The 15162-nt window shown below is 39.9% G+C and overlaps 1 protein-coding gene across 3 annotated transcripts in view; it reads left to right on the top strand.

The window, feature by feature from the left end:
- The window catches only part of man1a2 (mannosidase, alpha, class 1A, member 2), a 95209-nt gene that overhangs the window by 36188 nt on the left and 43859 nt on the right, over nucleotides 1-15162 (top strand). For all 3 annotated transcript variants that reach the window (XM_026295508.1, XM_026295509.1, XM_026295510.1), the window contains exon 5: nucleotides 13229-13347. In XM_026295508.1, coding sequence (XP_026151293.1) covers nucleotides 13229-13347 — 119 coding nt within the window. The remainder of the gene's footprint in view (nucleotides 1-13228; nucleotides 13348-15162) is intronic.

The following is a 15162-nucleotide window of genomic DNA, read 5'->3' as shown; positions in this document are numbered from 1 at the left end:
TCGTTGGCCCTGACCCTGTTTTCCTGCACTTCGTTACTTTTGAGTGTCATATGTTGAAAGCATGTTTAGAGTCCTTGTCCTATGTTAGTGGCACACTCCTGCCTGATACAGGTCATATTCCTCATGTCTTCAACTTCTCCACAGTCAGTTAATATATTTCTATTATTATTAAATTATCAGTAGGTGCATATCGAAGTTCTGACTAACAGCACTAATGTCCACAGACCCATTTTGGCCTCCGCTTAGCGTGAATTTGTGTGTGTGCAGATGTGGCTTTATGCATGTTTATCTGAGTGTTTATGACTTGCCAGTTTGTCTTGTGCATTTCCCTGGGGGCACGTGCGTGCGTGCGTGTGTGCGTGTGAGGATGCATGCTTATGAGGCTTTTGTGTCAAATTGGAATATTCTGTCTGGCAGATTGGCTGGAGGTGCCTGTATTATTCCTAAGTTCTAGCTAGATGCTGTTTGTGTGTGTGATCCTGTGTGCCTCTTCATCTGCACCATGTCTTTGTGAATTTGTCAGCGCCAGCATGTGTGTGTCCTGTCCTGCCTCTTTGTTAATGGCTCAGGCTGGGTATTTGCAAGTTATTAGTGCAAGTGTGGCCAGTAAAACACAACAATGAAGCCTTACACTCTAAACTAAACAGACTTCCATTATTGATGAGGTGTCTCCTCCAACAGAATTTGACTGTATTGATTATGTGTGTATGTGTCTGTTCACATGTGCTTGGACAGAGTAGCACAGAGAAGAGAAGGCAATGTATTGAAAATGCTGCAGATAATTGTTGCTCAAAATATTAGGACTGAGAGATTGTCCTTTGGGGACATGTGCACAAAGGACTGGTGATTGGATTGCTGAGCCATTCTTCCCACTTTAAATCATTAAAATTGAACCTTAGTGCAATACACTGATCATAAACTCTTGCCAGGATAACACTGCACTGACTGAAACAGACTTCAGCAGCTGAATGGAAATGTGCACAGACTTCTCTTTGCTGACCAAGTTGTAACAGTGGTATGAGCTAGAATCAAGCTTTCTTTCCTGACACAAACATTACCCTCCCTACATGGCCACCATGTAGCTGTCAGAGACAAAGGGTAAGCCTATGTGAGCTGACTCCAAGCCTTACAGCTCTGCCTTAACGTGTCCAGAGAGAAGAGGAGAGTCCAGAATGGTAACAGGAGGACTGGGGCTCTCATTGTGGCACCGAGCTCAGATAACCTCTAGAGCAGATACAATAACAGACTTTGTCTCGTGGGGTAAACCATTCAAGCCAGAATAACACAAGTGTGGCTCAAGCTGTGTCACACACAGCCAGCAAGCTTCTATTAAACTCACACTGACACACTCATACGCATGTACACACAGACTTAGATGGAGTTAATGGCAAAGACATCATGAGGATGAAGATCCAGCAAAGACTGAGGTTCACTGTGTTGATGTTTTCAGAGGACTATCAGTATTTAAAGCCAAAAATGGTTCTTGCACATTGCTGCTACTTCTTTCACTGTCAGTTGTGGAATAAGTCTAGATCACCATGTACATTAGTATTATTATTTGCAAATGCAACAAACAGTAGCAAAAGATAACAAAAAAACATGAAAATAAAACTTAGCTTGTGTTTCAAGATTTTTGTAAGAGATTCTAAGCTTGTAGATTGAAAGAAAATGAAATTGCAACTGTATATGTGATTGATAATTATTTTGTTAATTTTTCAGGTATTTAAATGTTGGTATTTGCAACTTTTCCTTGTCATAAATCATACCAAGTGAAATACATTTCAGCTTTGGGCTGTTGGTTGTACAAATTAAACGGTTAGAAAATGTCACACGGCTCTGAAAAAGTGCGATGGCCATTTTTCAGCACTTTTTGACATTTAATAGAGAAAATAATCAGCAGAGTAACTGATAATGCAAATAAGTTGGCTGCGGCGCTAATAAATCTACATGTCAGAGCTAACCACCACCATCACACACTGCTAGCTACATCACTCCTTTTTCAGTGTTATAGTTTTGATCTCTTTCCTCTGCTGTCATCCTTTTCAGTCACATGATAAAGTGTATTCATCTCTGGGTTGTTAGTCTGTCTGGCACACACACAATAAAAATGTCCCAATGAATAATTATATCAGGGACATCAGCTGCCATTGATTCAGACTGAAGGCATTTGACCCTTGTTGAGGTTGTGGGACAGTTGAAGCAAAGGCCAGACTTGACTTGACTGGCAGCTGAAGTGGTCTTGTTTATTCTAGATGTACAGCAGAGGCACAGATCTTTAAAAAGACTCCTCAGTGTTTGCTGGGAAATGCTCTCAGGGGACTTTACTTGCATTACATTGATCAGGACGTCAGTGTGAGCGTAAGTCTACACCACTGTCTTTCTGTCGCTCTGTGATCAGAGTGGTTTAAAAGCCCTGGGTTATTCCTGTTGTCTCAGTGGGTAGTCCAGTCCACATGAAATCCAGTCTGCATTAAAAGAACAGGAAAAATTTGATCCTGGATACTTTATGGAGTTGAATGAGACCTGTCCTCCTTTATCTGAGCAACACAGAAATAATAATAAACAGAAAATGAATACAGCTATTGTAGCTTCTCTAATATGAGGATTGGCAGCTTTTCAGTTTTATATCATTATATTATATTAAAGTGTTTGGACAAAATTAAATATTTCTGTTCTGGGAAATGCTGAAGGGCACTTTTGTTGTTTTTTCTTTCAATCTTTGATTAGATTAAGCAATTAACTGATGCATTAAAAAATAAAGGAATGGGCCTTTCAATCTTAAAATACTACTCGTTACCTGCACCTCAATCACTAGACTTACTTCTTCATGTGACAAAGCTTGCAACTGTATCTGTGGACTCCTACTTTCTGCTGGATGCCTCAGCTTCAAATGGTGACCTGTCAGTTTGCACTACTTGTTTCTGCTGTTTGTCTTTGGCGCTGTAGTAAAACGATTTACTGATCCCGTTGTCATGTTGGAAAAAGCAAAGCAAAACAGTAGAGCTTTGTTTTTGAAGACAAAAACAGTTGCATGAAATATATGTGCCTAGTATGGGTGTAATCAATACTTGAAGTCCAAAGTGTAACTGAACATATCAGGGTCATTTAAACAGTAGTTGAAATAGAGAAAAGCTTGCTGCATAGTATGGAAACCTTGATTGTTGCAGAATGACTTGAGCATCTGCTTAAGAAATATTTTTCAGCCTTCAGAAGAGGATCAGAAGTTTTCTCAGGTTCCCTGAGTTGTGTCTTCTGATGGATTTTATTTGTGGCTTTGAGTGACCTTATTGGAGTCATTTCAGGATTTAATATGGTCTGCCAGCACACAAGGGAACCCACTGCTGTCTGAGGCCTGTGCTGAAAAGTCTACCTAGTGACTGTTACTGCTTTAGTGGTTTGCCTGAAACCGTGACGATTTTAATCTAAAGTTGCTTGTGGGGAATTTAACTTCCTGGCACATTGGTTTTCTCCTATGGGCATTTAGACATGCTCACGGTAAATGAGAACGCCTCAGGCCTGCAGTTGCTGGAGGCCTGTTAGGTCAGAGGCAACAGAGATGATGTCAAACTTGGATGAAGTCTGGACACCTGGCCCCTCTGTCTGGAGAATTGGAGAGAACCTGCTCATTAATTGTGTGGCATTCAGTTTGTCCAGTGTAAGATTACTTTGGGTGTTTGCACAGACACCATCTGTCAGCTTATACTTAGATTCAAGTATCATATACATCCTGTTGTGCCATTTTTAATCTTTTATCTTGTCCTAAAATCACATAAAAAGGGAGTTATTGTTGGACCACAGCAGAAATTCTTTATTACCTGTATCTTATTGAGCTGTTGCTTTTTGTGCCAGAATTTATTTTTCATCTTGATCAAAACTTGTTGCTCCGGGTGATCAAGGGAATAGGCTTTATATAGATTTTGTTTGGGAGAATGTCTTATCTAGGACCTATCTATCTAGGTCATATCTTCACATGACTAGTTCCCAGGACGAGTAAGTGCATTGCATCCTGGAAAAGGGTTGCATAGTGGTACTGTGGCAATGCACCCATGGGTGAAGACTAATGACTCTGGCACAGCAGAGCAAGACAATGGAAATGACATTTATGTGTAGCTATAAAATCAGGCTCTCCTGAGTTCAGGGTCAGAATCTTCTGCTATAAACTCAGACCTTTTATATATGGTTTTGCACCCCTGTGTGGCCCGACCATGAGAGTAACCATGTGCACATTCATCAAACCTCAGTGGATAGGAAAAAGTTGCACTATGCATTTGTTGGTCCAGTCAGTTACTTTACTGGAAAGCAGCTAATTCAATAAAACTCTCTCCACTTCGGTCCACTTTATGGTGGCCAGATTGGTTTATTTAGCTTAAACTCTGTATTGTACTGTAAGTGTCTTTTCTGCTGAGCTTGATAGCATCTTAACAGGATCTTTAGAACTAGAAATCCAAAAATGCCTTCCTGTTTAGTCATACCTCTGCAATTTCTGTGGCTTCAGCTGGTTCCAAGTGTTTTTTTTTCCTTCCCTTGGTGTGCATGGTCTGTATGTTCCCCTTGTGAAGCTTGGAAAGTAGCTGTTAAAGTATTAATCACCCCTTTCACTCTTGTGGAGGAAAATGAATGAACAAAGCACAAAAGGTTGGGTGACTTGGACTGGAATAGAAAGTTTCTCTCACCTGGCTAATGCAGTTACTTTGCTAAAGAAAAAGCGAGTGAGGAAAAAAGACAGAAGGAAAATGAGAGAAAAAAATATGGGACACAGCGACACTAAGGTGTTGATCTGCTTATTTTCCAATCAGCAGTGCAGTGAAATTCTTATACACTAAGAAGATCTAGTTGTCTGCTTCTCAGGTGCATAGTGAAATATAATGTTCCCTGTGTGCAGTGTCAGGATGGATTGGTTGCAAGGCAAAATACTGCAGATTGTAATCTTAAAGTACTTCCTTAGTGATTATCTCTCTAACTTTATGAATGCTGCATGCTGTCAGGTGGATGCTTTTATCTAAACACCTTACACTTCCATTAATGTATATATTTTTTATTAATGTGGGTTCCAGTAAGGAGTAAGCTCCTTTTTTTAACACTAAGCACATTTTTTACACAAACCAAAGCCTGGAAAAAGTGAATGCATTTAAAAAAAACAAAAAAACAACTGCAGTACCCAGTAGTGCAATCCAACTTCAACATTCATTCGTTCTCAAAGTCATAGACCAAATCTGCAGTGGGAATTATAGCTCCAGTAGTTCTGTATGCTAGCAGTTCATTTGTTTTCTTTCTTTTCTGCAAAAAGAAACAACAGGTTTTGGTTAATCATCTACCAAAATCTACAGTTTATCTAGGTTAAAGTGATTCCTTTTCCCACATCCATTGGAGGTGTTTGGTTGATGAAGCTTCACTCTACCCAAGGAACATTTCTTAACTCATAACCACAGCTGCTCTCGTCAGGTCCCTGATTAAAAGCTCCCATAACACAAATGTATATTTTTGCAAATACAGTAATGGCAAGTTTGTGTTCTGCTACTTCATATGTACTTAATGAACATAATGATTTTGCCTTGTTAAGCTGGAAACTATGAAGTGCCTGAAAGCACCACACACACCACAGTTTTTGGACCCTTTTTTCCCTGCCAGCCTGATGTGTAGGGTCTAATATGTTGGCAGTAGAGCATTGCAGTGGGGTAAGAGGTTCCAGTGTGATCACTTTATAATGATTGCCTGAGGACCTGAAACTACTTTCTGTATGAGAGAAGAAGGAGAAGGAAGAACGGGAGGCAAAGGTTGCAGTTGGAGGAATATGGAGGTTTGGTAAGGTGCTTTTCATATACTGGTATTAAATTGACCCTTCTCTAAACCCTGTTCCACTTACTTCCTGTTGCCATGCTTGTCAAGCTTTCCACACTAGCCTGTGTAACGTTTAGGGTGATGATAGTAGCAGGTTTGGTTGTAGAGGTTTATACAGCAGTGGGTTGTAGAGCATATATTTGAGAACCGTTGCGGTGTTGATGACATTTATTGTCATTTGTTTGTGTATATGTTTACACTGTATGTTCCTGGGATGGGAAATCCCTTGACAGTTGATGTTCCTCCCATTATTCCTGCCACAAATGTTGTTTTTCATTATCTGAGCAAAGGGTCTAAGGACACATTGAAGCACACATAATATTATGATAATTCATCACTGTGTAATGATGTTAAATGTTATTCTGACAAGTTGCTGGACTACGTAGAAAGCTTTGTTCCTGTATTACAGGATACAGCCTGTTAGCCCTAATATTATAATGTAATGAAGTAGAACAGAGCAGGTAATTCATGGTAATTTATGGCAGACAAAACTATCTTTCTAATTTCCAGTACACAGTACAATTGATCGGGTATTGTTCGATAATTTTGTAGACAATTTTGGCTTAATATGATCTGAAGCTTAAACCTGTCATTTATTATTTAATTTTAATGGTGTTTTCATGTTATTAGAAGCCCAGTTCAGGCCCAGTCTGCCTTTATAAGCAGTAATTCTCCATTTGGACAAATGAGCTGACTGCATCATTTCTATTTTTTTAGACTTTGGTTGCATCTGTAAGTGCAAAATGAGACAGAGAAGAGAATTGAATTGTGCTCCCAAAAAGACGTCAGATTTCCTTCAGAACTCTTCGACTTGGCCCTCCCTTACTCTTCTCGTTCCTTTCAGATTAGACTTTCAGGGCTGCCAGTGCCAAATTGGACAGCAGGAAACAGGAAGATTTGCCTGCTGCTGAGTCCAGCAGGAATGTGCATAAACCCTTCAGACTGATTAGAAAAAAGAGAGACTTCACGAGAAACACTACCTTGTAAATTCTTTATTTTTTATTGTCTGCCCTTGATGTGACCAGATGTTGAAATGGACTGGTAATCTACACACAATAATTGGATGAGTCACCTTGCAAATATTACCCACAAGTGCAGGTCTACATAATCGAGGAACCTTTGTGGTTCATATTAATATTGATATAAGTAGTCTGTTAGAGACTCGGGGGAGCTGCCTCAGCACCGTGTAGGGAGCCATATTTTTGGTGGAAGTGGAAAGTTGTGAAAATAGAGTTCCCTTGCTAAGCTGGTCAGTCCTCCTACCTGCCTCATGTTCTTGTTACCACAGGAAATTCAAGAACAGTGCTCAGTCGACATTTTTATTTAATGATATGCTGTTCTTTTTTTTATGGGTTATGCACTGTAGATACTCATACAGTGTTACAACAGATTGTGCTGCGAGTGTGAGTCACTTTTAGTACATTGTCATTTTAATTGCAATATACCTGCTATGATGTCATTATTATGTGGCAAATGGGTACAAATGCAATAATGAAGATGGATCGACATATTATTAGTTACAGGTGGTATGTTCAGTTTGTGGTTAATATATTTTTGTTACTAAACACCAAACACCTAAAATAGAAAGGGAAGGTGAATTTGGAACCAAACACAGGAAAGCCAGAAACTTTAGAGTGAGAGGAGGCGAGAAAAAACACACCATGATGACAGGTTTGTAGACGAAAACAATAATCCATTTTGTAGCTTGTTGTTCGGTTTCTTTTTTAGCAGCGTAATATGTGTTTTGAAAAATGTGCCAGCTTTACTCTGGTTAAACTGGTGAGTGTATGAAACCCCACCTCCTCCCCTCCCCTCCATTACCACAACTCACATCTTGAAAAACTTTCACCACTCTCGCAAATGACTTTAATCAAGTTGTTCTTCCTGTTAATCTGTCAGCTACTTAGACCCACTTTTATCATTTTGTGCCTGATATTTTGAATAAAGCAGACCTCAGAACACAAATGGAACATTACAAAGTCTAGATTGCAGTAACAAAGTACACAGGAAGAAACAGGAAGGCAAGTAGACAAGGTATCAGCTCAAAGCCCACATACTCACAAAAATAACAATATCAATAAGTTATCAATTAATTAGCTCTTCAACTTATGGATACAAAAAATATATCATGTTGTATTCTGTGAGCGAACCATTCTTGTTATTTTTCCCTCACCAAACTTTGGTCAGCTGGTCAATGTGTCTCTCCCATGATTTATTATCAGATTAGAGGTTTAAAAAAAAAAGAGAATCTAATTCTTGGAGTCGGTGTCTCAGTAAGAAAATAGTGTGGAGTCTTTTTTATGGCGTGACTGACTGTCTAATTGAGCAGCTGTTCTATCCCAAATAAACCAGGCCAAACAACAGATGACAGCAGCCGCCGTGTTTATATCCCCTATATAGACTCCACAATGAGTAACTACATGCAGCCCGTTATGCGATTCAGTTGAATACTGGCTTGGTGTTTACATACATGTATTCTATACATACAGTTTTGACAGAAGCTAACACCAGTTATTTATTTCCTCTTCTGTGTACAGACAAGGGTATGCCATCAAATTACTCTACAGTAAAATCAGTGCTGGCTGAGGCGCTATGGCACCAGGCCTGGAGACAGGCATTCAGGCTGGGGTTTCGTCAGGGAGCTCATGTTGAGCGGAAGGCCCAGTCTGACCAGTAACCCTCCAAGGCAGAAAACAGAACACAGCAGATGTTTCAGTCTGCTGCCAAATAAGTTGGTAACCAGTTGTCCACTGCCAGCCAGACTAGTCTGAGTTGGCCTGGGGAGTTGGCTTGGCTTTGTTTATTGCTGCCGGGCTCATTACAAAGCAGCTGAAAAGCCACAGTGGACCTGGAGCAACAGAGGAGGATGAGATGGGGAAGCCTGCAATAATTTATTTTACAAAATTGTTTATCAGGCTTTTACAGTGAATATACACACAGTTTAATGTAGAAACTATAACTAACTACAGTTTGGGGCTGAATACAAAAATAATTCTCTTTTTTTTTTTTTTTTTTAGATAAAAAAGTTGTTTTAATGATTGCTAATAATGATGGTTCATCCTTGTGATTTTGAGAGTTTATGTATTTAGAAGTTGTTCTTTCTTCTAATGGTGACTAGCCATGCAGATTAAGATTTTACTGGCCCAGTTGATGGGATCTCATCCCTTGGATTTTTGCCCCATAGAGGTGAATGGAATTTTAAATATGTTGGTCACAATGCTGAAAATGTCATTTGCAATAACCAGCAGCTGCATCTTCTTCCAAAACAGTGTCTCGGTTTTGGATGATGTACAAACATCATTGTGAACTGCTTTCTTATATGCAGAAAAGTGTTGATTGCTTACGGCATATTTACCCTTCTCAACCATACTAGAAGGAAGTATTGTTCCTTTCCACTCTAAGCTGTGAAATTATGATTTTTTAGTGTTGAATTTAAAGTGAGAATGTGAGCAGAGTCAATGTGAGCAGAAGAAAGAAATGCAAATGTGTAGAGGCAGGTGCAGAAGGTTGTGTAGAGGGCAGGAGCAAAATGCTAGAGACTGAATAGGATGGAGAAGGTGGTGAAATCAGAGAAGCTTGTGAAGAAATGAAGAGTGAATATGATGGAGGGAGTCCCAGAAAAGTAACGACTCTGGAGCTCCGTCCAGCTCTTGTGATTTTTGTCAAGCAAACGCTCCCTTCCAGTCAGGCTTCTCAGTCTGATCCTGCAGAGAAACAGACACACACCCAATGCATGTCTCTTGCTTTAGAGCAAAAACCAAATAAATTTATGCAGCATTGATAGATCACACACACACACACACACACACACCATGCATCCATTCTGACCCTCTCAACCCACAACCCACACGTCCACCTGAGCTCTCCATCATCTCCCACTCTCCCAGCGCCAACAGTTTACAAGACTGAGAAAACAGAGACTGAATAATGTCATCACGTTTTCCTGCCTCGTGTGAATTCATACCAGAGAGCTTGAAAACCTGTCATCTAATGAATCTGGCACAAGGACCACAACACAGAGTGTGAGTGTTGGGGAGAGAGATAGATAGAGAGAGAGAGATAATGGAAGAGAGAGAGAGGTGTTTTGTGAGTTCAATCAAAGGAAAAGACAGGTAAATGCATCTAGTGTGTTCTAAGAGCAGAGGAGCGTCAGATGGATAGAGTGTGTGTTCAGATGAGGGTGTTGTCTTGTGTGTGTACACGTTGGTGTGACGTTAATTCCCTACATAAACAAACCTCATCCTGGCCAATTTGTCTCAGATTAGCAGAGCCTGGCAACCCTAAACCCACCTCTTGGAAGTGCCAGTTCAGCTTCATTTGATGCTCTTGGTGTTGTATGAAAGTCTGCACAGCACTCAGATGCTGTGAGTATGGTGGAAGCTGACAGCAGGAGACGGCGTTGACAAGAGTCACAGTCAAAACTATAGAAGCTGAGATATGAAAATGGACAGCAGGTAAATGCAGCTTCAAGACATTAATAGGGAAAAATAAGACTTAGTAATGGGAAAGTGCTCCACCACAATGAAGTATGAATTGACAACAAAAATACACATACTGAAGGATGAAAGGAATGTCCTTGCATCGCAGTTTGAATTGAGCAATGAAGGAAAGATTAGGAAGCACAGTAAGACAGTGATGAATGAGAACAAACAGATGGTTAGTAAGAAGAAGGAAGGGTAGATGAAAAGATGGCGGCTGTGACTAAGTGCAAAAGCAATGGAGATGGGAAGACTGTTCACTGATCACAAGGGTATATCCAAACATCAAAGGGAGCCGAACTTTTCAAGGTTGAGAAAACATACCCCACGAGTCAGAAACATAAGTAAACTGCAAATTTAAAATTCCCTTTTACTTTGAAGGTACCACTGAAATCCATATTGGGCTGGGCGATGCTTGCCACCCCAGTGTCAGTGGATACGTTGTTAACAGTCAGAAGCAAACCCTTTTGAATTACCTGCATTTAACCCTTTTGAATTACCTGCATTTAAGCATAAATTTATTTCAAAATTTAAAGGTTGGAGTTTGAACTTATAATACTTATTAAAAAAAAACAAGCTAATGTATAGAATATAATCAAGCATCTGCTGATGTGAACCATTAGTTGATTTGCAGAAAGCTGGAAAGGCTGACAAAGCAGTCTCAAAGATTTTTGATATTCATCCATCCACAGTGAGGCAATGTCTGGAGAGCATCTCCTCCCTACGAGGGGCCCAGCTAACATGACTGACTGTCTGCCAGGTGAAGCGTAGTAAAGGGTGGGTGCTGCAGCAGGACCCTAAAAATCAAAATAAATCTCCTACAGAGTGATACATGTAACACGTGTGGTTATTATAAGGCATGTAAAGGGAAATAATACTAGTCTGAGGACACACTGTGATGGATGTCGTTTTTTTTTTTTACATTTACACTGCTCCTCTATCTGCACAGCTAATTTTATTTGATGGACATTTTAATTCAGGAATGTTAAGATGAGGATCAGTGTTTTCGCTTACTTTAACAGTAGCATGTACCGACGTGTATGTAAATGATGAGTGATCACTAAATGCGTCCTTGGTTTATAATGAATGTAGTCACATAGCTACATCACATAATGTTCATATCACCTTTTCATAATATTCATAGTAGTGGTGCATCTTTGCCGTGATCAGGGAGGAAGCATTGTGTTCGTAAAGCCTTGACATGAAATGAATATTCTCTGACTCGAGAACTTTGACAGGCTTCTGTCTTTTCTCAGTGGCATTACATTGCTCTAACTGCCTAAAGCGTACCTCTAGGTGATGGAAGTGACAGAAGGGAAGGAGATAGGGGTTATGTGGTGCAGCAGAGAGGGGCTGTGCTCCACCAACAGTCAGACCAATCTGTCAAGATTTAGCAGGCTGCCAGGGCATCTTGTGATCAACCCTGCCTGCTGACCGCAGTGTATTTTTAGAGTGATTTAGAGTCCCTGTATATAATGATAATAACACAGCAGCCCCTGAATGCAGCCAGACACTCTGCTTTTGAATGGAGTCTTAGATAAGAAGGGATGGTGGGGAGTCTCAGGAATTCCAGCAGCACATGCTGTAGCTGATATGAAATAAGGATTTAAAGGGAGATGCCACTGACTTTTTCAGCTGGAATATGTCGCTAAATCCAGACTAAATGTTAAATTCATGCATGTTTTCCATTTCTAAGTTAATAGCTGTACATCATTAAAGCTACCTAATTTGTTTACAATCTTTAGAGGGTCTAGTGAGACTCAAACTTAAACCACTCCGTTATCTTTGCCCTTAGTGTATCAGCCTGTTTCTTGAAACTATGGCATGAACTATGGATGCCTGTTTGAGATAAACTGTGCAGAAACCATCCTGACTGAGGAGGATATTCAGTAATCTAGTACAACACTCTGGTTACTACTAGAAAATCCCATTAATTCTATACATGACCATGCTAGGTTGCTGTCCAGAAGGAAGAAGGCCACATGGGAATCAAATGTGAGTCCTTTGGCTGCTTTTAACATTCTCCATGTCGAAAAGCCAAACCGATGTTAACCCTGGATTTTTCTCTTTCTTTGTCCCACTCTCTCTGTGTAAAAGAACGCCGCCTCTTCAGTCTGACACAGTTTCAGACTTTAGCTGCAGAGAGCTCCTCAATGGCTGGGTAATGGAAATGACTACTCGTGGTTAGAAAAAAAAACACTTCTTAACCTTGGCTAGGTGGCAGAGAGGCAAATTTACAGAGCATACTTTGACAGTAACAACAGAAGGGCCGTTAGGTAGTGTCACGGAGGGAGGAAGTATAGCTGAGACGAACCACGGCCTGTCACGTTTTTACTTAATTTACAAGTTTGTAAAATTGCTGCACCTTTAAGAGATAAAAGTCCCAAAGCAGGAGTTAGAGGGTTGCTGGCCTCAGCTGAGTTGGTATTACAGTGATGAATAGTAGGACTATTAGCTGTGAATATATAACAATATATGATGAGTTGCAACTTAGTTAAAGGGGCAATAATTAACATTTTATTTCTGTGGGCCACAAAACGGCCTTGTGGGGTTGTTGAACAGTGATTGTGAAACAGTAGTTGTTCTACTGTCTGAGATTTCTGGCTTTCAAAACTGACTCTAATTTGGAGCGCTTCTCTGTTTTATTATACATCTGTGACCAGAACCACTACCCGTTTTAGCTGTAAAGGGCACGAAATCTACCAATAACTCAGAAGTAAATGAAGCACATGACAGGCATCATCATTTTATGACAATACAGCACCTTTGCTAGTTTACCTCTGCACTAATTAGTGTGATTGTGGTTAGATCATGATTAGTTTCCTATTAGAATTTTTCTGTGAAGTAAACTGGGCAGGGTGCAACTGGACAAATCTCATTCTCCTGTTTGTTGTGTCATGTGTCTCGTGCAGGTAATTCCCAACTAGGAGCAACCATTGTGGATGCCTTAGACACCCTCTACATCATGGGTCTCCATGAAGAATTCAAGGACGGCCAGGAGTGGATTGAACAGAATCTGGACTTCAGTGTGGTGTGTATATATACATTACATTCATGTGCATAATAGCACATTAATTTGATTATCTGCTCCTGGTGTGAAAGCATACATTAGGAATCAAAAAGTACAGTTTCTTATCAAGGCTAATTGCCAAATGCTTAATTTGGTCAATCACTTGACTTTGATTTTGACTGATTTGATTTGACATTGACTTTGATGCGGCCCTGATTGGTTAATGAGCTCTGATCATGTAGTTAGAGACAAACAGTGGTGCAACACAAACTAGGGGTTAATGAAGCTTAAATTCAGTTGATGGAAATGTCTCGACATGGTGTTCAACATCTGGCACCATCTGACAGTGTTTGACCACGGATGATATGCAGGTGAATCTTAGGTGACCTGGCAGTGATCACTGATCCTGATCCTTGCAATTTTACAGTAGCACAATATTGTCACCAATAAGCTGCACAAGATCAGTGAAGTCCCATCAAAAAGAAAATTATTATTATTATTAAAAACCAAATCATAATTTTCTGCCTTAAATGTACTGTATCTGTTCTACTGTGTTCTGTTTTCTTTTTTTTTCTAGTTTCTTTTTCCCATTTTGCCTATAATTAAGTATTTGTGTGAGATGTATCTTCAACTTACAATATTCCCTTTGTTTAGTATTGGCAAGTTTCCTCAAATGTGGAGTACCTGCTCATTTTTTAATAAAGCCAAGATTATATTTAACTAATGGCATTACACCAGTATAATACGACTTTCATCACATTGTCAAACAAAAGTTATTTCAGTGATATTTCATATTTCTTCATTTCCTGCTCAGTGTCTGTTTACATTCCTAACCAGCGTCTTCATCTTTTCTCTCATTCTTCAGTTAAAAACCTCTGCAGTTCCCCTCTTTTATTCCTGTTTCAGTCCTCCTCATCATCACCAGCTCCTCTCCTCAACATTTTTACTTGTCACCTCCAACCACCATCTTTTCCCTGCTGTTATGTTTTTTTTAAGGTGATCCCTGAATATTCTTGCAAACCCTGTTCCTGTTCTCCTTTTCTTTACTTTGTTTTTTCTGTCATTCTTTCTATTTGTTTTCTTTTTATTTCTGCTCCATTGTCTCTTCATTGTCCTTAATTTTCCCCTCTTTCATTAGCACATTTTTTATTCCATCCCTCTGTTCATCATCTGCCATGTCCATCAGTTCTTTTTATCCAGCAGCCCCTCTGTCTAGCCTCCTAGTTCATTTTTCCATTTTCTTTTTTCTCTTTGATAATTCAGTCGTTTTCTTTGCATTCATGTCATGCCCTTTCTCTTCTGGAGCTTCCTCTTTCCATCCCTCCATTATCTGTTTTCTGTCTTCATAATATTTGGTGCCAAATTACATGCCTTTTTTGGTCTTTCTATCTCTGCTGTTATTTATTGTTTCTTTTCTTTTCAATATAATCACCCCTCTTCTTGTCATTTATCTCTTCACCTGTCATAGCTGCCTCTTCTATCATTTCATATCCTTAGACATCCTTCTGTCCTTTGTTTCACATTAGCTCTTGTCTTACTCCATTTCTCTCCATTTTTTCATTATTGCCGAGCTGTCATCCCTCCTTTTTCCCCTTTTGTTCCGATCTGTTTCCACCAAATTTCCCCTGAAATCATTATTCTGTCCATGTATACCTTCTCTTCCCTCTCCCCGTCTCTTTTTTCGTCCCTTTATTTTCTGCTTGCACCATTGTCTGACGACAGAGCTTGTTAGTCCCCTTACCAAGGCAATCACAGGGCATCTAGCAGGTAGGCAGAGGGGATCTAACAGTCTGACACTCAGACGGCTAATTAACCTTAGGATCACTGTGGTCGAGA

This window comes from Mastacembelus armatus, chromosome 21, assembly GCF_900324485.2.
Source record: "Mastacembelus armatus chromosome 21, fMasArm1.2, whole genome shotgun sequence".
NCBI classification, from domain to species: domain Eukaryota; kingdom Metazoa; phylum Chordata; class Actinopteri; order Synbranchiformes; family Mastacembelidae; genus Mastacembelus; species Mastacembelus armatus.
This window is presented reverse-complemented; position numbering and strand designations above follow the sequence as displayed.